The sequence below is a fragment of the Gobio gobio genome (genome assembly GCF_949357685.1).
Source record: "Gobio gobio genome assembly, chromosome: 2".
In the NCBI taxonomy this organism is placed as follows: Eukaryota; Metazoa; Chordata; class Actinopteri; order Cypriniformes; family Gobionidae; genus Gobio; species Gobio gobio.
The window spans coordinates 47,940,934-47,966,455 of NC_137098.1; the positions used below are offsets into that span (position 1 = coordinate 47,940,934).

Sequence of the window (25,522 nt, forward strand, 5' to 3'; positions counted from 1 at the left end):
TCTTTAATTGGCATGGAATTGGGAGTAAAACATTTTTTTTTTAATCCTGATCATTAATCCTTAAAATTAATGGGCCCTGGAGTCAAAACGTTTGAGAACCACTGCTTTGAACATAATGACTTTGAAAAAGTGTATTCTTTATTATTATTATTATTATTATTGTTTTCAAACACTGTCTATTATTAGTTTTGCCATTCTGTTTGGTGATATTACATTGTAACTCCATGCCAAACAGTAAATCATCCAATACAGATTTAGTACATGCAGTAGTTAACTGTTAATTAGTAGTTAATTATTTAATGTATTTTTATTTTAAATTAAGCATTTTGAATTACCATTGTGCATGAAATGTGCTATATAAAGAAATTTGCTTTGGCCAGATGTATATTACTGGAAATAAAATGGGTAGTTTATTGATTTCTCAGTTACATCTTTTCATCTTCCTGTATCAGTGCACTGTTGCTTGAATGTTCCCATTAATGAGCTTTTCCATGTTATCCATTAGGTGTCCTGGATGAGGACGTGGTTGTGATCGAAGCAACTCCTGCACCTGCAGTGCCTGCCAGCGAGGAGATCAACGTCACCTCCACAGACAGTGAAGTGGAGATTGTAACTGTTGGAGATGCCTTCAGGTGAGATTTCTCATCGATATGTCATTACAAGTATTATAATATTTGCAGAGAACAGCTGTTAAACTTCTGATGAAGCAGAATAGCAGATATAAATATCTTCTTCATATTCCTTTTATATGAAACTCATCTGAACTGCACTATGAGGTTCATGGCTGTTTACAGTTCTCTGAAATCCTCAGTGAGGAGCTGTTGGTACCCCAGTTAAGATGAGAGGGCACATCTGGGTTTAGACATGAAGCTGGCAGTCTCCAGTGTTATGAAGGCATTCCACTGAGTTTCCAGCTGTTCTTGTGTACTTTGAGGTTGATCCCCATATCAGAGAGAATGCCCTCTCTCCCTTTCCGCTTTCTGTGTACCAAAATCATACAAGGTTTCCCCAAGATTTTTTTTTTTTTCAGATTTTTCTGTTCTCACATTTTTGTGAAAAGAGTTTAGTACACTGTCTCTGCTTGAGTGCTTTTCTGTGAACTCTATTGAGTTGCCAGAAGAGTAGAGACTTTGCATGTAGATTCAATTTTCAGCTCGCTGCGTGGCGTATCCATTTAATAAACTCTAAAGCCTCCGGTATTTTGACTTTGTTGGCCCAAACTATGTCAGACGGAGTTCTCAGCAGGCCTTCCCTTTGAAATCTGATAGAAGCTCTTAATTCAATCACATCTGATATGGTTTTGTCCGAGCTGTGCCTCCTCTTCCCATTGCTTGATTTGGTTTCGATGTCCCACATCACTCCTAATTGTTATTGAGGCATCTGTTCCCGAGCTGAGAATCATTGCTTGATTCTATTGCTTTTTTAACAGCTGCTAGAAATAGTACCACACGCCACCACACGCCTGCCAGCAAAGTCATTCAGTCAAGCCCATCGAATAAAGAACTTTTAGCATTGTGAGCTGTACGTTGGAGGTTGATCAGTGGTGGTGTTTTCTTTTTCAGGACCTGAATCATTGAGATGTTAGAGTTGGATGAGTAATTCCTCAGGCTGTTTATTCGCTAGTTCATGTTTGCATGTTTTATCCCATAGTCTTCACTAAAGCCCACAAACCTCCGTGAAAGACATGACAGCAAACACGTTTTCACAGTCAAGTCAAGCCTGGAGGGATGTTTATTTAACATGCACACAAAGATAAGTAATTTTACGGTTGCCAGCTGTAAAGTTGTAACGCGTGTTGGCCTTCTAAGTGGAGGTTCAGGATGTGCTGGTCATTGGAAAGCAGGTGGGCCTGTCAGGGATTTGATGGCTATGTTCAGACTAACATACTACTATAGAGTGCAACAGCTCTTGCCCACTTTTTCTGGGGGCTGTATTCCGGAAATATTTTTCCCATAGGAATTTTTAAATCTTAAAGGAACACTCCACTTTTTAAAAAAAATAGGCAAATTTTCCAACTCCACTATAGTTAACAGTTGAGTTTTACCAATCCATTCAGCTGATCTCTGGGTCTGGTGGTAGCACTTTTAGCATAGCTTAGCATAGATCATTGAATCTGATTAGACCGTTAGCATCTCGCTCAAAAATGACCAAAGAGTTTCAATATTTGTCCTATTTAAAACTTGACTCTTTTGCAGTTATATCGTGTACGAAGACCGATGGAAAATGAAAAGTTTTCTTGGCCGATATGGCGAGGAACTATACTCTCATTCCTGCGTAATAATCAAGGAACTTTGCTGCCGTACCATGGGTGCAGCAGCGCAAAATTACAGAGCGCCTGAAAATAGTCACCAGCGCCAGAAAATGGTCACCTGTGCAAGTAGGTTGTCACGTTGGTTTAGTTGACGGAAGTAAGCCTATTTTTTTTATAATATTTGGCAATAAGTAAACAAAACGTGACTTTTTTGTTTTGTATTTAAAAAATTTCAAATCAAATATATACTCAGGTATAACAGGTACTTTGACCATTAAAAAGGTATGTTCTATTTAGTATGAATGTGTGTAATATGAATGCCATCTGAACGTACTACATTAACCATGTTGGCATTCTCATTTGACCTACAATGTGAGTTGCGTTGCTTCCCACCATGTACAGATCCCGTGGCCTTATGGGATAGTAAATTATCCTTAGTATGTGCACTTCAGAATCTAGCTGGAAGTAGTAGGTCACCTGGTAGTCCCAGCAGGATTTCGAGATTTTTTTTTTTTGTGATTTACAAATGACAAAAAAATCTTAAAAAATATATATATATAATTAAGATACCACATTTACCATATTATGTATTATGTTAGATGCTCAGTAGTAATAAATGACACAAAGGACAAACAAAATGCATAAATCTTGTTTATTTTGGTCCCTTACTAAATTCTATTATATTTAAACTTTAAAACAACCTTTATGGACTTTTTTCAAGAATTGGAAAGATGAGTGCGGTGCACGGCCTTACCCAGTCATCACAAAACTGAAATTATTTTTTATTTTTTTTTCCAAAATTAAATAGCTAGCTAGGCTAGGTCTAACAGTGTATTAGCTAGCTTTAATAACATCATCACTTATGACCAAAATATGACCAAAATCTTATAAGTAAAAAGTAACTTGAATAATTTCCTATAAGTAAAGAGCTCTCAAGTAATAAAGGAATAAAGTAAACCGTCAGAAATTAATTACAAAGAAACAATTGACAATGGAATAAATAAATATTCCTGACATAAAGTGCGTGACACCTTTATCTTTCTGAATAATTCAATTAGATTGAATTTTTGTCAGACCTTTTTGCAATTATTTTGCAGTGAAATGAAGGTTATGCAGGATATTTTGTTGATTTTGCATTGCATTTATCGATTGCAGAAAACTGGATGGACTGATCTGGGTACTTTTCACCTGCTGTAAATTCGGACATACTACTCTTTTCACATTCTGTTTTTCACCTACTATACAGTAGGGAAGTAGGCATATTCAGACATATTCAGTAAATGTCAAAATAAAATCCTTCAGACATTTGTGTTATCGCAATGCATGTCATAAGTGATCCACACCATAGATTTATCCTGCAGTGTACAGTATATATTGCTAACTATACGTTTAGCAGCATACTTGTGTTCTATTCTGAACATAACCAAAGTGTGAGATTCACGTGCCTCCCTTTGGTTAAGTCACATGTCAGGGATGCCAATGCTCCCTCTGTCCCTACAGGTGAAGAGGGCTGTGTGTGGTTTTCATGCCCCGCCTGCCGGCCATGTGCTTGTGTTTGGGTGTTGAAGCACATCCTGCCGGAGAACCTTGAGAAAGTCTGACTGGCCTGCTGATTTTGCTGTCTAGGTATTATGTTGGCCAGTTTTTTTTTGTTTTTTTTCATTCCCTCTTTCTTTCCCTCTTCCTCTTGAAATTTTTTTTTATCTGCATCAGGTTCAGTAAGATCAGCTCACTAATTTATTTTCCTAAAGGTCATGAGGACTGTTATCTCTGATCAAACAACAGCACTGGAATGCAGCTGAAATCATGTGGTCCTCCTGCCATTATATGGCTTTAGTGTGGAGAGTGAGGATGGAAGAGACAGATAGTGTGCAGGAATGTGGGCTTGTGTGTTTGTGACTGAATGCTGATCTGCTGGCCGTGTATCTGCTGTGGACTGCGCTGTGGTTTGGATTGAACTTCAGCGAAGGGGGAGGAGAGGCTTTACAGCTCAGGAAAACATCACGTGACCAAGGTCAGAGGAAAATGGGGGTCTTTTGTGAGTGCACGTTTGAGCAGACTGATTATGTGTAGTTTGCATTCACTGTTATCCAGAGAAATACAGGTGCTTGGTTTTTGAGATATAGTTTAATGCAAAATATTAAATGCATTTAAAAAATTTTTTTTTTAATTATTTACATTAAATTATTTAAAAAATAGGGCATATTCTCTGATTGTGCTATGGGACAGCTGATCATACTGATCAGTGACAACACATTAGACTGGGATGGCTATAACTACATATATTATATTATGAAAACTTTTTTTAATATATTATATTTCTATTATACACATTTACATTATATTGACAGGTACTATAATAAAATAAAAGTGAGGACTAAATTAATTTAGCGTTTTAAATGATTGATTTTAGTTTGAACATTTGTATATTGAAAATGTATTTAGACAAAATGGTATAGAATTGTTATATTTGGCATCTCCTCGGCATAATTAGATTTAATTATCCCGAGGATTATGCTCCACACATAATTAGGGTTGTTCATAAAGCCGGCATACTCAAACATCTGGACGGACTAGATCAGATAGTCAACCTTACAAATCAAGTAGTAAGGTCGACTATCCAGATCCATCTCTGTAAACAACTTTTTGTAGAAGGTTCAGCTGACTTCAGAGTCATAGTGTAGAGGCTTAATTTGCCTTTCTAGTATTTCTCTCTCTCTCTCTCTCTCTCTCTCTCTCTCTCTCTCTCTCTCTCTCTCTCTCTCTCTCTCTCTCTCTCTCTCTCTCTCTCTCTCTCTCTCTCTCTCTCTCTCTCTCTCTCTCTCTCTCTCTCTCTCTCTCTCTCTCTCTCTCTCTCTCTCTCACCCTCTTTTTTCCTCCTCACCCATATGCCTCTTTTTTGCTCTCCCTCTTGTTCTGTTTTCCTCTCCTCTAGTCTAAACTCATGCCTATGGAAAGCATTTCCAAGAACTGGATGTGTGTTATGTAGAGAGAGTGGTCTCATTTAATCTTTTCCCATCTCCCCGAGGTGCCTGGACTTGCAGCAGAATGCTGAGTGTGTTTCTTAGCTGGAGGAGGGGCTCTGGGTGTCTAAGGTCAGCTGGATGAGCAATGAAGCTTTTCGACTCAAAGATCCTTTGTTTATAGTACATATGGAGACTGGCGAGGGAAAGTATGAGCGTAAGAAATTGTATAGATAGGCAGACTATTAATTCCGGGGGGGTTGAGATTAGTGGAGCTCCCAATGTGCACAAGCAGATGTGGCTATTTGTATGTTTGCATTATGTATTTTAATAGGAAATTGTTGTTCTTGTTGTCATCGTCAATTTGTCTGAAAATGTTTCTGTGGCCTTGGAAAGCGAGATGCCATCCGATGGTTGTGCATGGTCACTTGCTTGGCTGGTGAGCTGCTCCAATGACTGTCACCCCCCTCCCCCATCTTATCACGGCACACTGTCTTTAAATGCAGAAGCTTGCAAAACTCTGCAGACGTCTTCCCACACACACAGGCATCCTGAGGCATTTGACACATTTTGCTTGGACTTCTGTTCTGTCATTTTGCATAAAGAAATGGCTGGGCGGCTATTAAGAAAGCCTCATGTAGACCGGTCAAGATTCTGCACAGGGCCCCGCATCTGACCTTTACGCCACCTTCAGGAACATAGTGTTGACCCCGCCCACTATAAGCTAGTGTAAAACGTACAGGATGAATAATTCAAACAGTACGTTTGCAAACAGTGTACTGTGAAGTGTGCACAAAGATCTAAAATTCCTCAAATTCCAAATGATCCTACCTCCTCTCCCTCCTGGGTACCACCCTATCAGTTTACAATGCCCGTCCCAACCATAGACTCAAAATGCCACGCTGGTGTGATTTACAAAATAATCCCAGACCTGCTTGTGGGTAATTAGAGGCAGGTCTCAGGTGATTTTTCTGGCTCTGTCTGTGATCCTGCCAATTAAAGAGCAGTGTCACACACAGCCCCGGGTATTCCCCAGCACCCATGCCTGATTTGACACTCTCAAAACTTCCTCAAGAACTTGGGGCTTTTGGGTATTTTGGGCATGATTTTATTTTATTCAGTTATTTTATTTTTTAAATTACCCGTCCCCCCCTTTATTATTGATATTTCTATATATAAAATATAATTGGATGAGCCTTGTTTAAAGCCTCTGTAGAATAGTATGTATTTTAAAACGTATGACTGCACATCTGCTGAATTGTATATTTTTTCTGTATAGTGGCAGGCAGAATTGTTCATTTAACTGTTATTGATAAATGTAGGGTAGGCAATTTTGGAGAGGCTAGCAATAGCAAGTTAGCTTTGAAACCATGAGATCCCACTCACCCTTCAGAGTGCTCCACAAAGTACCGACCACGATACCAAGTCGGTACTGAAATTTAAAAAATGTGAAGCTTTGAGCGCTGTTGAGTGAATTTGTACACACCTCTGATTGCCCATTGTTTTCAAACGCTCATCAAATATGTCTGTGATTGGCTACAATGATCAGCGCTTCAAAAACATGTTGTAAATATACATCAATGACTGTTTTCACCGGGTGCTTACACAGATACACATGGGAGCGTTTGAATGCAGACGTATATCAGCCTACCGGCTGGTCAACGCCTCCTTGTGCTTTCAAACGCTCTCGCCCAGGCTTTCAGAACACTTTCAAACACTTCTGTGTGCTTTAAAACGCTCCTGTGCGTTGATCATTGTAGCCAATCACAGACGCATACGATGAGTGCATGAGCACAATGGCCAGTCAGAGGTGTTTATGATTCCAGCCCAACAACGCTCAAAGCGTCACTTTTTTAAAAATTTCAGTACCGACTTGGTATCGCGGTCGGCGCTTTTGACAACACTAATGCACAGTAGAGTCTGCAAAGCAGAGATGCCGTTAAATTACTCATGTCTCAAAGCACATAACATTACAATAATAATGAACAAAAACAACTTAAGTGCGCTGAGTTGTACCACCTGACTTCATTTCGGCCTTGATAGTGTAAGCCAGGGACATTCCACGCCGACGGTCGCCCGTTGGGCCATTTTTGAGCGTCGGCCGAGTTTTTTGATGTGTTTTTTTTTTCGGGCAGTAGGTGAGAGAGAGAACTCTGATTGGCTGTTCAGTTTAGCAAACGAGTCAGTGCAAGAGAACAAGAGCAAAAGTGATGAAAGCAAGCAAAGAAGTCATGACGGCACAGACAGAAGGCTGTTTTAATTTTACGTCATCTTACCTGAGCAGCACTGCGCGAATATTATTATTATATATAACATGAGCAGAGTGGAATAAAGAACGTGATCAGCATGATTTATATTCAAAACGGTAAGCAAGCGCTGCTTTGTTTATGGTTTGTATACCTGCAGTCTTAGTTTCGCTTTCCTTTTTGAATGATGAAAATATCTGCTTGAAGAGACCATTATCTCCTTTACACGCAGGCAGAGAACGCCTGTGCTAGTTGACAGTTGCATGTAGTTGTTTCGGTGTTTTCAAGCACAGTTTTTTTTTTTTTTTCCCTGACACAGGCGACGTGAGGCCACAACACAGTCAGCTTTCATCAGCGCTAGTTCTTTGGCGTTGGTTTGGTGTGTCCCTACCTATAAAAACATGCAAATGTGAGTCTGAGGGCTGAACCGCTCCGAGTAGAACGTCACGGGTTGCTCTTAAAGTGTCGATGTTACGCTTTTTCAGACATTACCTTTCATGCAGTGTGTAATACACTCACCTAAAGGATTATTAGGAACACCTGTTCAATTTCTCATTAATGCAATTATCTAATCAACCAATCACATGGCAGTTGCTTCAATGCATTTAGGGGTGTGGTCCTGGTCAAGACAATCTCCTGAACTCCAAACTGAATGTCAGAATGGGAAAGAAAGGTGAAATTAAGCAATTTTGAGCGTGGCTTGGTTGTTGGTGCCAGACGGGCCGGTCTGAGTATTTCACAATCTGCTCAGTTACTGGGATTTTCACGCACAACCATTTCTAGGGTTTACAAAGAATGGTGTGAAAAGGGAAAAACATCCAGTATGCGGCAGTCCTGTGGGCGAAAATGCCTAATTGATAATAGAGGTCAGAGGAGAATGGGCCGACTGATTCAAGCTGATAGAAGAGCAACTTTGACGGAAATAACCACTCGTTACAACCGAGGTATGCAGCAAAGCATTTGTGAAGCCACAACACGCACAACCTTGAGGTGGATGGGCTACAACAGCAGAAGACCCCACCGGGTACCACTCATCTCCACTACAAATAGGAAAAAGAGGCTACAATTTGCATGAGCTCACCAAAATTGGACAGTTGAAGACTGGAAAAATGTTGCCTGGTCTGATGAGTCTCGATTTCTGTTGAGACATTCAGATGGTAGAGTCAGAATTTGGCGTAAACAGAATGAGAACATGGATCCATCATGCCTTGTTACCACTGTGCAGGCTGCTGGTGGTGGTGTAATGGTGTGGGGGATGTTTTCTTGGCACACTTTAGGCCCCTTAGTGCCAATTGGGCATCGTTTAAATGCCACGGCCTACCTGAGCATTGTTTCTGACCATGTCCATCCCTTTATGTCGACCATGTACCCATCCTCTGATGGCTACTTCCAGCAGGATAATGCACCATGTCACAAAGCTCGAATCATTTCAAATTGGTTTCTTGAACATGACAATGAGTTCACTGTACTAAAATGGCCCCACAGTCACCAGATCTCAACCCAATAGAGCATCTTTGGGATGTGGTGGAACGGGAGCTTCGTGCCCTGGATGTGCATCCCACAAATCTCCATCAACTGCAAGATGCTATCCTATCAATATGGGCCAACATTTCTAAAGAATGCTTTCAGCACCTTGTTGAATCAATGCCACGTAGAATAAAGGCAGTTCTGAAGGCGAAAGGGGGTCAAACACAGTATTAGTCTGGTGTTCCTAATAATCCTTTAGGTGAGTGTATAGCTGTTTGAGAACGTAAAAGGTCTGCAAAGTTTTAAAGGGATAGTTCACCGAAAAATGAAAATTCTCTCATAATTTATTCACCCTCAAGTTGTTCCAAACATGCTGAACATAAAAGATGATATTTTGAAAAAAATGGGGAACCAAACACCCATTGACTTCCATACTATCAACTGTTTGATTACCGACATTCTTCAAAATATCATCTTTTGTGTTAGGCAGAAGAAATAAATTCAAACAGGTTTGGAACAATTAGAGTAAATGATGACAGAATTTTCATTTTTCTGTGTCTATCCCTTTAAAGAGCACGATAAGTAAATATATTGACTCCCAAAAGAAAGAAACGATTCTGATTCAGTAATTCCAGTCTCACTTCCGTAACATACATGTAACACATTTGCATAATGCCCACCTATGGTCATCCTTGGCTACGCGCAAACAGCATTTACTTTGACCCGCCCTCAAACACCGTAGCTGATTCCTGTTGTGTACATGTCAAGAAGACACTGCTTTCTGCACTGCAAAAGCCAATTATTTTTGTATACAATTTGAAAATTAGGATGTGAAGAGTCAGTGGGTAAAATTACCACAGCAGTACAACAGCAGCCTTTTGATGATCTCCCTGAGATCTAAATGGGATTTACAAAACGCTTATTCATTAAAGATGGGACAGTGGCCATTTTATTAGGACTAAACTTGCTCCTCTGAATCACAACCTGTAAGTATGAATAATCATTGATGTATATATTTTCTACCAGGTGTTCAAGATTCGTTTTATGTAAACTTTAATGTTACATCAGTCATTCATGTTAATGCTCGGCTAATGTATGCACTGTTATTGAAACAGTTAAAGATACAGTTCCCACATGTGCATCGCAATAGATTATTACATCGGTTTGCTGATGGACATACTCTTGTTAATGCTGATGGTGAGAAAATTCAGTTATGTTAATGGCTGTTTCGTTTCCGATACGTGCTGTAAGCGGTAGACCAATCACAACAGACTGGGCCATTTGAACAATAAAAGTAGAGCATGCTCGTGGAAAGGAGGGGTTTTGAGACACTGAATCTTTGGACGAGTCATTTTCGAGTCTTTCAGAAATTAGGTCAAGTGCAATGTATATTATGAGAAAATGAAAGGAACTGTAAAAGGCGGCTGCTGTTTGTTTGCAACGCTCGGTGACTGTCTTAAACTCTGCATAGCCTCATGAAACTGGCTGGTGACGTGTGATGCCTGCATGAGCAGGGTGCGCAGAGGTATGCAAATCTGGTATGGACCTCCTGTTATTGCATTTGGACTGAATTAATGAAGCAGGAATTATGTGTTAAGTGTTTATAGTAATGTAGGATTTGAAATTAGTTTATTGTGTGTTTGTTTTATTTGTCCGCTGAGTGCAAATGTTCTGGAGGATGCCTTAGGATGTTTTCTGTAGTAGTTTTTGCTCTGAATACTGATGTTGGGAACACCGTTTAATCTGATCTGCTACATTTACATTTACATTTATGCATTTGGTAGACGCTTTTATCCAAAGCGACTTACAGTGCCCTTATTACAGGGACAATCCACCTGGAGCAACATGGAGTAAAGTGCCTTGCTCAAGGACACACTGGTAGTGACCGCTGGGATCGAACCAGCAACCTTCTGCATATCAGTTCCATGGTTTAACCCACTGGACCACCATCTGTTGTCACCCTAAATGTTTTCAAATCAGCAACAAAATAACACATCTTATTTAGTATTTTGTTGTATACAGGCAGTTATTTAATTGTGAAAATGTGAGATGACCAGCTATGTCAGAATGTAAATAGACATGCTCAGTTGCACACCTGCCACCAGAACACCAGTAAAGGTGTTAACAAGCCGAAGAAAATTGGGGTAATGGGCTAAATCTATGTCTGCTGAATTGATTTAGCTCTTAACTGCTTATGTCCTTAACCTTATATTAAAAACACTGTTATGTGACCTACATATTGACAGTTTATTAAGCATAATCAATGTAAGATTGTGCAAGTAAATGCACTCGCTGAGGCGTTCTCAAGGAAACTGAATATTCTGGAGTCACTCCCCTTGTCTCAAGAGAAACCCCCAGCCCTCCAAGCCTGTTGGTAATCATTTTGTTTTGATGTTTTAATGATGCAATCTGTGGTTAACGGGCTCACCAGTGTTGGGTTGGGAGGCAGGGGGCTTCCCTACTCTCTAGACACAGGGGCTTGGGGCCGCTAAATCCCAGCCTGGAGAACAACTCAATTCCCAGACACACACTGCTTTACGGCAGCCAGGGCCACTGCGCCCCTCCTATGGAATCAAATCCTCACAGAGGGCTAGAATTCCAAGAGTGATTACAGAATTCCAGAATAACTTATTTGGAATTTTGGAAAAGTGCCATGTTGTTTAAACTCTCCAGAGGAAACTAAACACTCCACACCAGAGGTTTATATCAATCAGAAACACTGCTAAACATCGCAATTTTTATATGATAATGTTATATACTGCATTACAAGAGCTGCACGATTAATCATTTAAAAGATCGCAATCTCGATTCAAACACACACGCAATCATATTTCTAAATGACGACAATTCTGTTATGTCACAACAAGCGTAGGCGTAACGTGAGCAGCGCATATTTTTTCAATGCCCATGTTAATGAATGAGAGTGTTGGCCGTCACCCTTCCGATGTGAATGCTCTCATTCATTGATATGGGCAGCAAAACATGCGCTGCTTACGCTCATTATCAAAAATAAAAAATGAATTTAAAGCTGCCTTTGCTTAGATTCCTGTAGCTCAAAAAGTAGAGCATTGCACTAGCAACACTAAGATCATGGTTTCGATTCTATTGAAAATCACACCTGTTAATTAATACGGTTATAAACGCCTATTTTTTTATTTGCGAGAACAGGATTTACATGAAACAGGCTGCATAAGAGAGAAATTCAGCTGTCTTAAAACGGAAACAAAAAAAAGTAATTTGAAAGAGTCTTTGCAGTACAATCGTGCATGTCATGGTCTTCAAATTAGTGCTGTAATACCTGTGATGTGATTTGAAAGTTAATAACATCAGCTCTTGACGAAGGGCTTGCATTTCATATCTTCCTGCACACAAGCCCCTCCCCTTTCCACCATGCACAAGCTCTTCCCCTCCCTTTACACTGTTTACACCAGGGAGCTCAGGCTTTGAGGAGTGGCCCTCTAGATTCTTGCTCATACAAAATAGCTTTCATGTTCAAAATGTCTCTCTTTTTCCTCAATTTACTCTGTTGAAATACATTTTTATTGATGCATTCTCCTCAAAGAATAGATCATTTGACAGGCCATGGTGTTTGGTGGTGGTTTAGCTTGTTGTTTATCTGTTATTTGCATGGTTTTTGTCAGGTTATAGTCAGATTTATTTATTTATTTTCTGTGGACGACACCAGTCATGGTTCTATGTAAATGTGTGAAATGCGTGCATGTTGTGCTCTGGTATGTTATGAATCTTCTCATAGCTTTATAATGTGTGTGCGTGTCTGTGAAGAGCTCTAGCTCTCATGTCAGCTGGCTCTTATTTAAGTTCCAGCCGATCATTCCAGTAGCTTCTAAAGTTGCTGCTCTAATGCCTGCTGCAGCTCGCTAGATACAACAAAAGTCCAAACCACAAACACAGGTCTGTTCCTGCAGTACATTTGCCCTGTCCTCAATCAGTCATTCCCTTGTACCAGTCACATCACTTGCCAGATTGAGTTTTGCCTTTGTTTTCAAATAGTTTTACAGTTATCTTAATGTGGATTGTCCTTTTTTTGTTGTGCAGGCCACGTTCGGTAGGGAGCCATGGCAGGATGCACTGGGGGCCCAGCTGTTCCCAGAGCCGAGCTCAAGAGGGGCGTGGTCGTCATCGCCTGTCCACTGTCATCCAGCCACTCAGACAGAGCGCTGGAGAGGTGGTGGATCTCACGGTGGATGAGGACGGTAAAGAGACCTTTTCTGTTCATTCACATGATGTACGGAGATGTACAGCCCTGCATATGACATGCAGACAATTATAAATATTTGATTACACTGGCCACTAATTAAGAATTTGAACTTGTGTACCGCTGACTGCCAGAAACTAGTTATTTTAGTCTATAAAGTTTTTCAATATGGATATTTTTCTAACACAAATGCACCACTTCGCTTCAGAAGGCCTTTATTAACCCCCTGGAGTCGTGTGGACCAGTTATATGATGGATAGATGCACTTTTATGGACTTCAAAAATGACCCAACAAGACACTGCCATTATAAAGCTTGTAAGAGCCAGGACATTTTTAATATAATATATATCCAGTTGAAAGGAGAAAGAAACAAGAACTCAACAGGAATATAATATCTTCTCAATTCAGAACATAAAATGGTCTTTTAAATGTTGTTCTGGTCACCTGTTCTCTTGCTAGAATTCAAATACTCTATACATGAGCTGCAACTTTTAAAACAACAGATATGCGTTATTTAACTTTGAGTAAAAAAAAATCTGCTGTCCACTTTCGCTGAGCTCTGAAATCAAAGGAAAGATTAGTTTGTGTGTGTCAGCCATTATTTCAAATGTAACCGGTTTGATGAGTATTTGATGAGCGTTTCCCTGACTTGGTGCTGTAGTGATGGTCTTCAGGTCTAGAACATAAAGGAGGGAATGAGAGTTAGATCACCCAGTTCAACACTGCGTGGGTTTGGGAAATATTAGATGTCACATCTAATCTACTCATCTTTCACTGTGAGCGGTCCCCCTCTCTCTTTGAGCTGTTTCTCTGTGTGTGAGGGGGAGGAGGAAAGAATCTGGTAGATTCGTGTAGTGTTGTTCAGCGCTGTGGATTGCAGCTTGACTGTGTGTTCAGGCTCCGTTCATAATGATTAATCGATATAGTTTCAACATGCATAGCAGCATAAATAGCCTCTGCAGCTGCACAGCATTTTCTCACTGCCACCAAAAGCATCTCTTTTATTGTGTGTGTAATTGAGTTAAATTCCGATTTCATTTGCGGGCACCGTAATGAAGTCTGTCTGTTATGCAATCAGCCATTGGCCCCAAAGATTCAGAGAGAACTGCTATAATATGAACCAATTAAACTGCCATTCTCGGTAAGGAAATAAAATCTTTGTAGTGTTATCTCATTAATCTGTGATATGCTCCCAAATCTCAAGGTTTGTCAAAGGAAAATTCGTTTGCATTGTTTCGTTTGATTTACTGTCATAAAGTGTCTCTTTGTTTGTCTCTTTTTCTCTGGGGGTCTGTAGCTGGTGGGGTGGTAAAAGAGCAGGCTGAGATATGATTGCATTTGCATTTCTTTTGATGGAGTGAGAAATTAATTTGCAAGGGAAAAGCAGATGGATTACTCGCAATGGAATGTTAATGAGTAACTATCCTCATGGGCCACTTCGTGAATAAAGTCTGTAAGTGTGAAAATGCACAAGTACGCTGACACTGATGTTCTAGAGCTGGTGAAAACCATCTGTTGTCAGTTGCAACAAACTCCTTTAAGTTACTAAAACCCTTTAAAAAAAAAACTTGTAATTTATTATTGAAGGTGTACTTGACGTATGGGCTGTTGGGTGCTAGCTCTTGAGAATTTGTCACGTTTGGAATCACAGATTTTACAATTCTGGCTTATCCGTACTGATTATTCAATTTCTTTCATCATTTAAAAAAAATTAAATCAGTCATTTTAAATGCTACATGCAAATTCAGGTACCTCCACGTTATATTACACAGTATGAAGAAAGCATATACAGTATTTTTTTTCCTTTAAGAAAGAAATTAATTCTATTCATCAATTTCACATTCAATTTATCAAAAGTGACAGTAAAGACATTTATAATGTTACCAAAGATTTCAAATAATGCTTCAAAGATAATGCTTTCAAATACATTTATCAAGAAGAAAATTCAACTTTGCATTCAGAGGAATAAATTACATTTTAAAATATATTAAAGTAGAAAAATGTGTTTTAAACTGTAATATTTCACTATATTACTGTATTTTTTTTATCAAATAAATGCCTTGGATGAGTATAAGAGACTTTTCAAGAACTTTTTTAAATAGTCTTACCAACCCCAAACTTTTGAATGGTGGTGTACATTTTGAGAATTGCTAAAGATGACATTTAACAGCATTTTTAAATCATACGTGTTTTTAAATATTACCTTTTAGGTGATTTTTAGATAATGACAAAAGTCATCTCAAAGTAAAAATATGGGAAATAAACATGAACAATTACATTTCCATTACTGACCGATACAGATAAATAAAAATGTGTTTGTTTGTCTTTGTTTATGCTGTTCCATCTTCAGATCTCTCAGTTGTGCCAACCACTTCTGACAGCACACACCCACAGCCGGTCAGTTCTTCTTCCTCTTCCCATAATGCCTGTACCTCAGAATCGCCACAGGAGGGTCCTGGTCCCTCCAGTAGCTGCTCAGTGGCCGCCCCTGATAGCACACTGGCTGCTCAGAGCCATGGTGGAATGCCAGGATCCAGTACCACCAACAACACTGCCACCGAAGGTAAACTTTTAAGACAACGCTATATAATAAGTGACAGTGTCATTGGTTACTGATTTGTTTGTTTAGATTTTTAATTCTTTAGACTTTTAATTCTATTCGTTTCTTTGCCCCAATTAGATGACAGCAGAAGAAGCTTGTCGGGTGAGAACGGAGGTGTGGCGATGCCTAGGTTACCCTCTTGTTGCCCCCAGCACTCCCCTTGCAGCGGGCCATCTTCAGGGCACCTCTCTCTGGGGCACACCCACTCAGGGTGTCTGCAGGGTGGGGCAACGCAGCAGTCCGGCCCCCCGCAGTCTGGCACTCAGCACCCCCACGGCCACTCTCATCACTTCCACCATCACCACCATGCCACCCCAGTCCCTTCTTCCTTAGCCTTCCCAGAGTCCAGCTGCCCTCTGGAAAGGCCCACTGCCATGCCTGCACCCTGTGGAGGGGTGAGCAGCAGCAACCAGTTCCACGACCAGGTACCTTCATACCTGCATGTCAGCTGCTCGAGAACCTTGAATGTCAGTTTAGGAAAAGCAGAGGCTATATAAGCTTCTGTAGCAGTTGATACAGAAACCCATAATTCTAGTTGTTTTCTTGGCTTCTTTATTAAGTGTGTGTGTGTGTCTGCATGAATTAAACTCTGTTTGCTTCATAAATTGAGGGGCTGGGGTTCAAAATAACACGATAACTGTGCAAAGTATAATGTCCGTATTGTTGACACAACCCTCTGTTTTCCATTTCCTCTTTTTATTTCCATTTTCATTTTACACGTTTTGCATTTAACAGCATATGTTTTTGGTCGTAATTACTTAAGATTCTTTCTTCATGAAATACTAAATCAACCTTCATGTTTTGACGATGAAAAGGAAAATCCAAGCACCTTTATGAAAAAAATATTATTCTGGAGCTAAGCTTTTCCACAGGGGAGTTTGTTTGAGGCCATCCTCTGTCTTGTTGAATAATTCACACTGAACTAATTGTCTTTGCTGCTGAATTCTATTATTTACCAGCATAGAGAAGTGTTGTGTGTGCATGTTGTGCATGAGTATATTTAAGTAAGTTTGTGTGTGTCAAAAAAAAAAGAAAGTTGTGTATGAACATTTTTTCTTGCTTATGCCGTGGCACTTTGTCTTTACGTGTGCTGGGCTATCAGGACGTTTAGCATGAAAATAATGCTTCTGTGCTAAATACATTCAGCGAAAGATTGTAGCCTTTGATGGGGGCAATGTGCTGTAATCGCCGTTAGCTAGTCATCAGATATGCACAGACAGGAGGCGCTAGAGAAGCGAGGTGATGTCAGGCATGTTTTATACATCAAAGTGTGTAAAGGATTATATTTGGGGTGAATGCCCTCATTTCGAGAGGAAACATTTTTATACATGGCATTTCTTATGGACCTGATTTGTGCATTTTTTGAAGTATGTGGAAGATATTATTTTGAAAGATGCAGCTCATATTTAGTGGTACTTGCAATTACTGTTGCTTGTTCTTCAACAAACCCCTTGACCTTATATATTAAACTTCAGGCAAGTGAATGAGAGAAGACAGCTGTGAATACAAATCAGCCGCAAAAATGATGAGACAAATCTTGCGATCGGAGCTTGTGTATGTAGACTTAACTTTGCATACTTTAAAGGTGTTGTAAGAGATGTTAGTCATTCTGGAGCTTCCAAACTTTTTCCACAATCCTGTCCTACAAAGATACATCGGTACCATTGTTGTAATTAGGTGGAGCAGAAAAGCAGTAGCACGTCATTTTAGTGTTGTCAAACTTGTGAGAAGCAGCAGGAGCAAGATAAACTGTCAACTGCTTATGAAGCTCAATATTGTGCTTACATTAAATTATCCTTTTCAAAAACAACAGTCACATTCTTGCCTCCCAATTATGACATGTAGCTTATAGCGATATTGTAGTGTTGTCGTGTCAGACAGTGATTTAGTTTATGTAACTATTGATACAAATGCTGCACTGCAACCATTTCAGGTTTTCCCAGCTATCATGTATCCTCTAGTGCTATTTTATCGTCAGAACAGCTAAAATTGCTTATAAACGATCAATGTTTCCTTAAGTCTGTCACAGGCAGCCGCCAAACAATGCCCCTGAAACAACTGAAATGGCATAATGTATAGTAAAACAATAACAATTATTTTATTTTATTAATTAACAATAAAAAACTATTTTATCCTGTAATAAAATATGCCATGTCAAGTCTGTAGCAGGTTGGCCACATGTTCAGATGTGAAAATCATCTCTTTACTTGCTTGTTTTTGCATGTTCTGTATGCCCTAACAACCCCAAAGCAACACATTTATATTTTCCTTCAGAATCAGTTTATCAGCCTTACGCTTATGGGCCAGATGTTTTTGTTCTAATGCATCACAGTTGTGTCTGGATTAACTGTTGGTTTCTATGTTCCCTCTCGGTCTCAGCAGACTCTGCCGGTGGATCTCAGTAGCAGTGCAGTGCGTAGCAGTGGATCCAGCAGCACAGGGTTCCACGGCACATCTGCCTTCGACCCCTGCTGTCCAGGCTCCGCCTCACGGCCTCCTGTCTACGTTTCCCAGGCTGCACCTGGACCCAGCCAGCAGACTGTGGCCGACTCATTCAGCTCAGCTATAGTGGCCCAGCCGCAGCCCCAACCTACTCAGCTCCCTTCCTGCAGGCACTACATGCATCCCCCCTGTAAGCACTTTTACAGTAAAATTTTAATCATATCGACCCAATATTAATAATCCAATGCTGATTTAGGGATGAAATGGTTCTGGTGTGGTTCTTATTTGTTCTGCTGTTCATCTCATTTAAAACCGTTCTTCTGAAAACAAACATTTTAATTATAATTTATATATTTTATTGGACAGTAAAATCTATATGTAATTTAACAGTGTGCTGCGTTTTGCTGAATCAAACAGCTTAATGCATTTAAAAGGTTGACTTAATGCGTTTTACAATTTTATTTGGAAAATAAAAATTACATTAGTCATATAATAATGGCCGATCACAGTGTTAAAAGTTTGATTGTATTGACCGCAAATAATCGAATCGTTACACCCATAACACCAATGTACCAAAGTATTTACCGAATCAAAAGGAGACCGCAGAACCATGCTACATCCTGGACCTGGAGACATTTGAACCGTTGCGCACCAAATTTATTGGATGTTCTAAATAGAAGGCAATAAAATAAAAATTGATGTGAGATGATGCCTGTGTGTTCTGTTGTGAGTGAGAATGTGAAGATTCTGCGATGCTGGCGGCTGTGCTTTATGGTAATTAGATGAAACACCTGATGTTTAATGTGTTAAGTGCTGCAGGTAGTGTGCCCAGCAGTCCCACTTAATTGCCGATTCTGCTCACAATAGCGTTGTGTGGAATATAAATGAGCGTGGCAGGGCTCCCTGGTGGGCCTGAATTTAGTGGAGTAATTGCCACTCACAGCTCACTGGAGCACCTGTTTGCACATTCTCCTGTTCTCTCCCTCTATATATATATATATATTTATCTCCTGTATCTCGCGGTCATTCTTTTTAGTTTTTTCTTTACTTTCTCCCTCATTCCCTTCTGTCTGTCAAATCTTTAGCAAACAGTACAACTCATTAGCTCCAGGGTAATTGCACTTACCTGGGCCATATCCAGGCCATCCTGCAGCCATTGTGAATTTCATATGAAACTTGAAACTCTTTCCTACCGTCAACACAGTTAATTGTTTTTGACACCGTTTTTAATACTGACGTGTATGACAGATTTGTATCATTTAGAAAGGAAAGAAGGATTGAAGTCTTCCATTTATACTAACGTTTACGCCATTTCTCCACCAGATGGTCCTCTGCCACGCCCCCTGCACCATCAGTCCTCCTCTTCTTGTCCTCACTCCCACGGCAATGCTCCTCCCCCTCAACAGCCTCCTCCGCAGGGCGATTATGTCATCCCACACCCTGTCCTTCCCTTCCACACACCCCTGCCTTCTCATGCCCCGGGCCACTCAGTGCCCCCGGCTCCTCCAACCTCCCTGCCTGCCCACCATCTACCAGGCTCCAGTGCCCCTCTGTCTCAGCATCTTCCCCCTGAGCACCAGGCACTGCAGCACCTGCCCGTTCTGGGCCCAAACCCTGTCCAGAGGCTCCACCAGCATGACATACTGCAGAGGATGGAGGTTCAGAGACGCAGAATGATGCAGCACCCGACGTGAGTCACCGTGTGATTCCTATTTGTTTTATATTTGTTTTACTTTTGTTTTTAACTCGAGCGGTACGTAATAAAGCTGTATTGTAATGCACTATGGTTCAAAAGTTTGAGGTCAGCAAGATTTTAATTTTTTTTTTTAAAGAAGTCACTTCTGCTCACCCAAGCTGCATTTGATCGATCAAAATACAGCAAAAACAATAAAATTGTGAAATATTATTTCATTTTAAAATGCAATGCATTCCTGTGATGGCAAAGATGATTTTTTTTGCATCATTACTCCAGTCTTCAGTGTCACATGATCCTTCAGAAATCATTCTGATATGCTGAATTTGGTTCTAAAAAACATTTCTTAATATTAATGTTGAAAACAGTTGTGCTGCTTAATATTTTTGTATTACATTTTGTAAAAAAGATATTTAATCTTAATCTATAATCTTTTTAACTTTTTTGTGTATATACCATTACAGTTACAGTTGTTTTTGGTCATACCACCCACCTCTAATCTCAAAGCCTTATTTATTAAAAAGCTTTTCTTCCATAAAAAAAACTCAATAATTTAAAACTTTCAATTAAGTGCGTTATGTTAATGCCCGTGTAAATGGTGTCTTGTTTTAGTCTTTTTATCTAACACATTTTATTTCTCCCTCCTTAAGGCGAGCACATGAGAGACCCCCACCACATCCCCATAGAATGCACCCTAACTATGGTCACGGACATCACATTCACGTCCCGCAAACTATGTCATCGCACCCACGGCAGGCTGACCAGAGGACCACATGGTAGAGTACATTTTTAAAAAGTGGAATGTTTCTCTGAACTAATGTTTCAAATGATTTGAAGCCATGGGTACCCTCAGGAGTTTCCAGTTGATTTTTACAGTATCAGTTTATGATTACAAAATCTGCATTTATGATTAAAATAAGGCCTGTGGTTAACATTACTTGAGACTTTTACATTTTCTTTGTATTGCTAGTTCTTATTTAGCAACATGTTTGAGATATGAAAGAGGAACTTATTTTGTGGAACAAAATAACTGAATACAGCTTATTTAAATACCCATTAGATATTCCAGAGGAAATTAATGGTAAATAAGCTTTCCTGGTTGGCCTACAAATTGGCATGGCTGAACGTCTCTGTAATACCATGATTAGGGTTGCACGATAGGCCTATATTGCTTTAGCATTGATATTGCGATGTGTGTATCCACGATAATCATGTTGCAGGATGTGCGATATTAGGTATTGGTATCGTAGTTGATCTGCATGTTCCAAGCACCACGGTTAGACACGCACATGATTCTTAGATTAATCAGCAAGTATTCTTGTAAACACATACATAAACAATTGAGAAAGAAAACTGATGCGTATCATTATATTGAATACATGCATTCGGTCTTAAAGTGACAGCAGCCTAATATTCCTGCTGCTGTCAGTCTCATTAATGTTAATCAAACAACAAAAGATTAATTACATTTACTTTATACAGCGAAGACTATTCAGTGTTATTTTACATTTGATTATTCCATTTCTGTTAGATTTACCTGAAAAATATAAAGCACTGTTTATTTCATTTGTATTTTTTTTTGTGATGTATTAATCTATTTGTCTATCTTTTTTGTTTTCTATGCAGATGCACACCCCTACAAAATTACCCCAATTATTCTAGAATGATTAATTCTTTCCAAATAGAGATATTTAAGTAATCTGGTGAAATGTTTTTCATATCGTGGATATATATTGCAGAAAAACAACATATCGCAATGTCATGCATCCCTAACCATGATCTGTTAGTCATGATGTTGGTTTCAAGCATTATATTGTTCACTGTTTTAGCATGCCGGTTGTTGATCTTCTTACTGTTTTAGGGAGCTGGGCATCGAGGCTGGTGTTACTGTAGCGCCCTACCCTTCAGGACACCTGCACCCGCATCTGCCTCACTATCACCCTCCACCCAGACTACACCATTTCCCCATTCAGCTGATGGTGAGTCCCTACTCCCCTCCATCAGCTGAAATATATGCGTACATTAGCATGAATAAAAAAGCCCTGATTTGCTCTCAGGTATGGCACAGATTAATGGCGGCAGCCCCAAGCCGTGTATCCGCAGCATCTGTTATTTCAGGGTGATTTGTACGGGTGCATGAATTATGCATCGCAAGTTATAATGGAATCTCATTAGACATTTCAAAATTTGAATTTGATACGTTTGAAAGACTAAAATTATTTTTTAATCATATGGAGTGGAAATGCCTTTCATAAATATCGGGGCCCAAATTACGAGAATTTTTTTTACTAAAATAGTTGCAGTGGCCTTTCTGTCTTCTTTCCCATTAGGCCATCACTAATTTTTTGTTTGTTTCCATCAGCACACTGGCTCAATGCCTGAGGTGACATATCCACATATTCGCTACATCTCCTCCAGAATGACCTTTGGCCGCACATATGAGGTAAGATCTGGAATATGGACCACGTATGTATGTGGTATTAAATATATACATTTTATATTTATACACTGTTATCATGACGATTTTTTAAGTGACTTTCTCACTGGTCTTCAGAATTGTGTGTGTGTGTGTGGCTGCTGTAGCTTTAAGAAACTCCCCCTTTTCATGTAAAAAGCTCCGAGAGCTTTTTTGGCTCTGCACTCTGATGTAGACCATCCGCTGCTACACACACAAGGTTCACAAACTTTCCCATTAGTGGGAATTGGTAATGTTTAGTTCTTAACCAGTTAACCATCCAGTTAACACCTTTAAACCAATGCACTTACATAAACGCACAAACTTTTCTTCTCTACATTTCTCCTCTTTTCTAGCTCGCTTCCTAGATAAACTTAGCATTGTATATAACGTATATTGTTCGCTCTTTGAATTGCTTTTGCAAGTTGCTTTGGATAAAAGCACGTGCTAAATGCATAAATGTAAACGTTATGTTGTTTTAACCTCCCCATGAATGGACGGGCCAATAATTCCTCATGATGTGACCTGTTTAAAAGCAGTAATGTAACCAGTAGTGTCTTTTAACAGGATCTGCTGCATTTAGAAGAGCGACTGGGGACTGTGAACCGAGGGGCCTCCCAGGGAACCATAGAGAGGTGCACCTACCCACACAAATACAAAAAGGTGAGAACACTTCCACTTACAAACATTAGTGTTTTACGTGAGGTGGTCAAAATAACGTCCCATTTGGTGATAATGGACAGACAATCTGCAAAAAGACTGGAGGATATAATATAGGGGCTTCCTGTTAGAGACGCACAAAAAAAACTTGACCAGGAGCCATAATATCAGAACTTTTGTGTCATCAGATGCATCACAAATCCTCACCCAGTCCTTTTATTGCCAAAAGCTGCATAGTGTAGACATTTGAATTGTCACTGATATGTAGGAAAAGGTTCCATGCAGATGACAGAATGCATTACATTTCTGAATAACAGTAATCTAAAACCCTGCCGCCCTAATACAGAAGGTGGTGGAGAGAGACACTGAGGAACAGTTAGCACCTGAAGCATGGGCATCTGTTGGGAAAAATATGCACTCAACCTCAAACTCGGTGAGAAAAAATGTGAACAAATAGTTTGGGAAAACATGTTTTAGCTCACATATTGTGTAGATGTAAACAGGGGCAGGAATAGTCAAAAATGGCCTATTTGAGGAGCACATTGACAACAAATGTGTGTCTGTTTATTTAATAAATATATATACAATGTGCATTGTCTGAAGTTTAGGTTTTGTTTCTGCTTGACCTGTTGTTTATGATCAGCACACTGTTCATAACAAAAAAAAAGACTGTTGTTATATGTTTATGTAACATGTTATGCTGCTCTTTGTGGTCATTTTTTATATCGCCAGCATCAACTGCAGCACTTATTATTAAAATATATCCAATTAAAAGAACATTCATATAACTCATTTGTATATATTTTGGGGGAAAGAAGAAAGAGCTAATGTGTGCTAGTGTTGCTCACCAGTTTATGAGAATTGGGGTGCAGTGATATTACTACTCATAATGGTTATGTTGTTGTTTTTTTCATGCACAGAGAAAGCTGCATGGTAAGCAAGAGGAAGAGGAGGGGGCAGAGGAAGACACGGAGGAGAAATGCACCATCTGTCTGTCTATATTGGAGGAAGGGGAGGATGTCAGGTAAACACTTAGAACACTGTGAATTTGAGATTGTAGCATGCTTCACGTGATTCTTGTTTTGTTCTAAACATTAGTAGAGAATGATGCTCTTTACAAAGGGCTCAAGTATGGATTTTTTTTTAATTATTTTTTTTATTATATATATATATGTGTATATGTATGCGTGTATTTACTCCCCTTTTCAGTTGTCTCGCTGTGAATATAGCACAGGTAGCTGGCACGGTGCCAAATTATAAACAAAACATTTTATTATAAAAAATTTTGTTCTTTTTACATTTGCGACTCCCCAAGGTTCCGTTTAAATTTAGTTCAAAATTTGATCCATTAGGCAGTCAATTGTCATGAATACGTTCTCCGTTTGTGTTCTCTGCTGCCCTCTGGAGCTTGAACATGTGAATTAATGTGTGTTTGTTCTTTGTTATAGTGGTCTATCTTTCAGCTAATATTAAAAGCTTGATTTTATTGTATATAATGTTGACTGTTAAAGTCATCTGATGGTGTTACTTAGCCACCTATCTTTTTTGGGTTTTTTTGCAGGCGCCTTCCATGTATGCATCTCTTCCATCAACTGTGTGTAGACCAATGGCTCCTCACGAACAAGAAATGCCCCATCTGCAGAGTGGACATCGAAGCTCAGTTATCTTCGGAGAGTTGATGCTATTTTTCTTGCAACCCTTTTGTTGGACATTTATTTGTTGTTTTCCTTTTCGTTTTTGCCAGTAACGCATTCAACCAAAGATGGCATGAAATACCTGCGCAACTATGGGAAAAAAAGAAAAACAACAATCCACAAAAAAAAAGCATCAAGCCTAGCGTGCCAGCTATCATGTAGTTACCAGTACAGCTAGAAAAAAACATCTTCATTAAGGGTTTTGAATTGTATTGTATTTATAAAGGGTTTATGTAGCTTTTGTTTTCATAAGTGTCATTGTATTTTATTTTTGCATGGTTCCTTGCAATGCATTTCTTTGCACATATAATGAAATAGGCCTCATAAGGCCTAAGAACTTGCAGGCGAGGATTGCTGCTCTAGTAAAGAAGCATTTTTACATACCTGATGCCTTGCTTTACTGGAATAGAATGTCAACCTCCATTTTAAAACATTGCAGGACTCAATTTTATGATCAGTATATTGATTAGTTTTATGTTTTAGACAATGTGATCTATCTGAAATAGAATTTTTTTTTTTTTTTTTTTTTTTTTTAAGTGAATCAAGACATTCCTTAATTAGGAAACAAGATCATGGTTAAGAGATCAGCTGCTGTAACAGTGTTCACCCTCACGCCAATTGACTCTCAACACGGGAACCTGGGCTGGAGTCCATTCCATTTCACTTCAGCTCATTAACAGTGCTAACTTCATTCAGGAAGTCGGTTTAACAAATGCTCCTTGTACATTTAATTTTAAATTTATATGCATTAGATCCTGAACTGATGGATTTGAAATGAATTCAGCTCCAGCCCTGATGAGAACCAACTGCACACTTCACCGCCATTCACACG

General features: G+C 39.4%; 1 protein-coding gene across 4 annotated transcripts in view; it reads left to right on the plus strand.

The window, feature by feature from the left end:
- rnf111 (ring finger protein 111) overlaps nt 1-25,522 on the plus strand; it is a 57,169-nt gene extending 31,647 nt beyond the window's left edge. The window contains exons 3-15 of one of the 4 annotated variants that reach the window (XM_079845548.1): nt 506-632; nt 12,984-13,141; nt 15,495-15,707; nt 15,825-16,171; nt 18,129-18,378; nt 19,512-19,878; nt 20,532-20,657; nt 21,743-21,860; nt 22,244-22,324; nt 22,904-22,999; nt 23,343-23,429; nt 23,917-24,020; nt 24,558-25,522. In XM_079845548.1, the coding sequence (XP_079701674.1) occupies nt 506-632; nt 12,984-13,141; nt 15,495-15,707; nt 15,825-16,171; nt 18,129-18,378; nt 19,512-19,878; nt 20,532-20,657; nt 21,743-21,860; nt 22,244-22,324; nt 22,904-22,999; nt 23,343-23,429; nt 23,917-24,020; nt 24,558-24,675 (2,192 nt within the window). In that variant the 3' untranslated portion in view covers nt 24,676-25,522. Of the gene's footprint in view, nt 1-505; nt 633-12,983; nt 13,142-15,494; nt 15,708-15,824; nt 16,172-18,125; nt 18,379-19,511; nt 19,879-20,531; nt 20,658-21,742; nt 21,861-22,243; nt 22,325-22,903; nt 23,000-23,342; nt 23,430-23,916; nt 24,021-24,557 lie in introns of all 4 variants that reach the window. The other 3 variants (XM_079845547.1, XM_079845549.1, XM_079845550.1) reach the window with 3 other exon arrangements.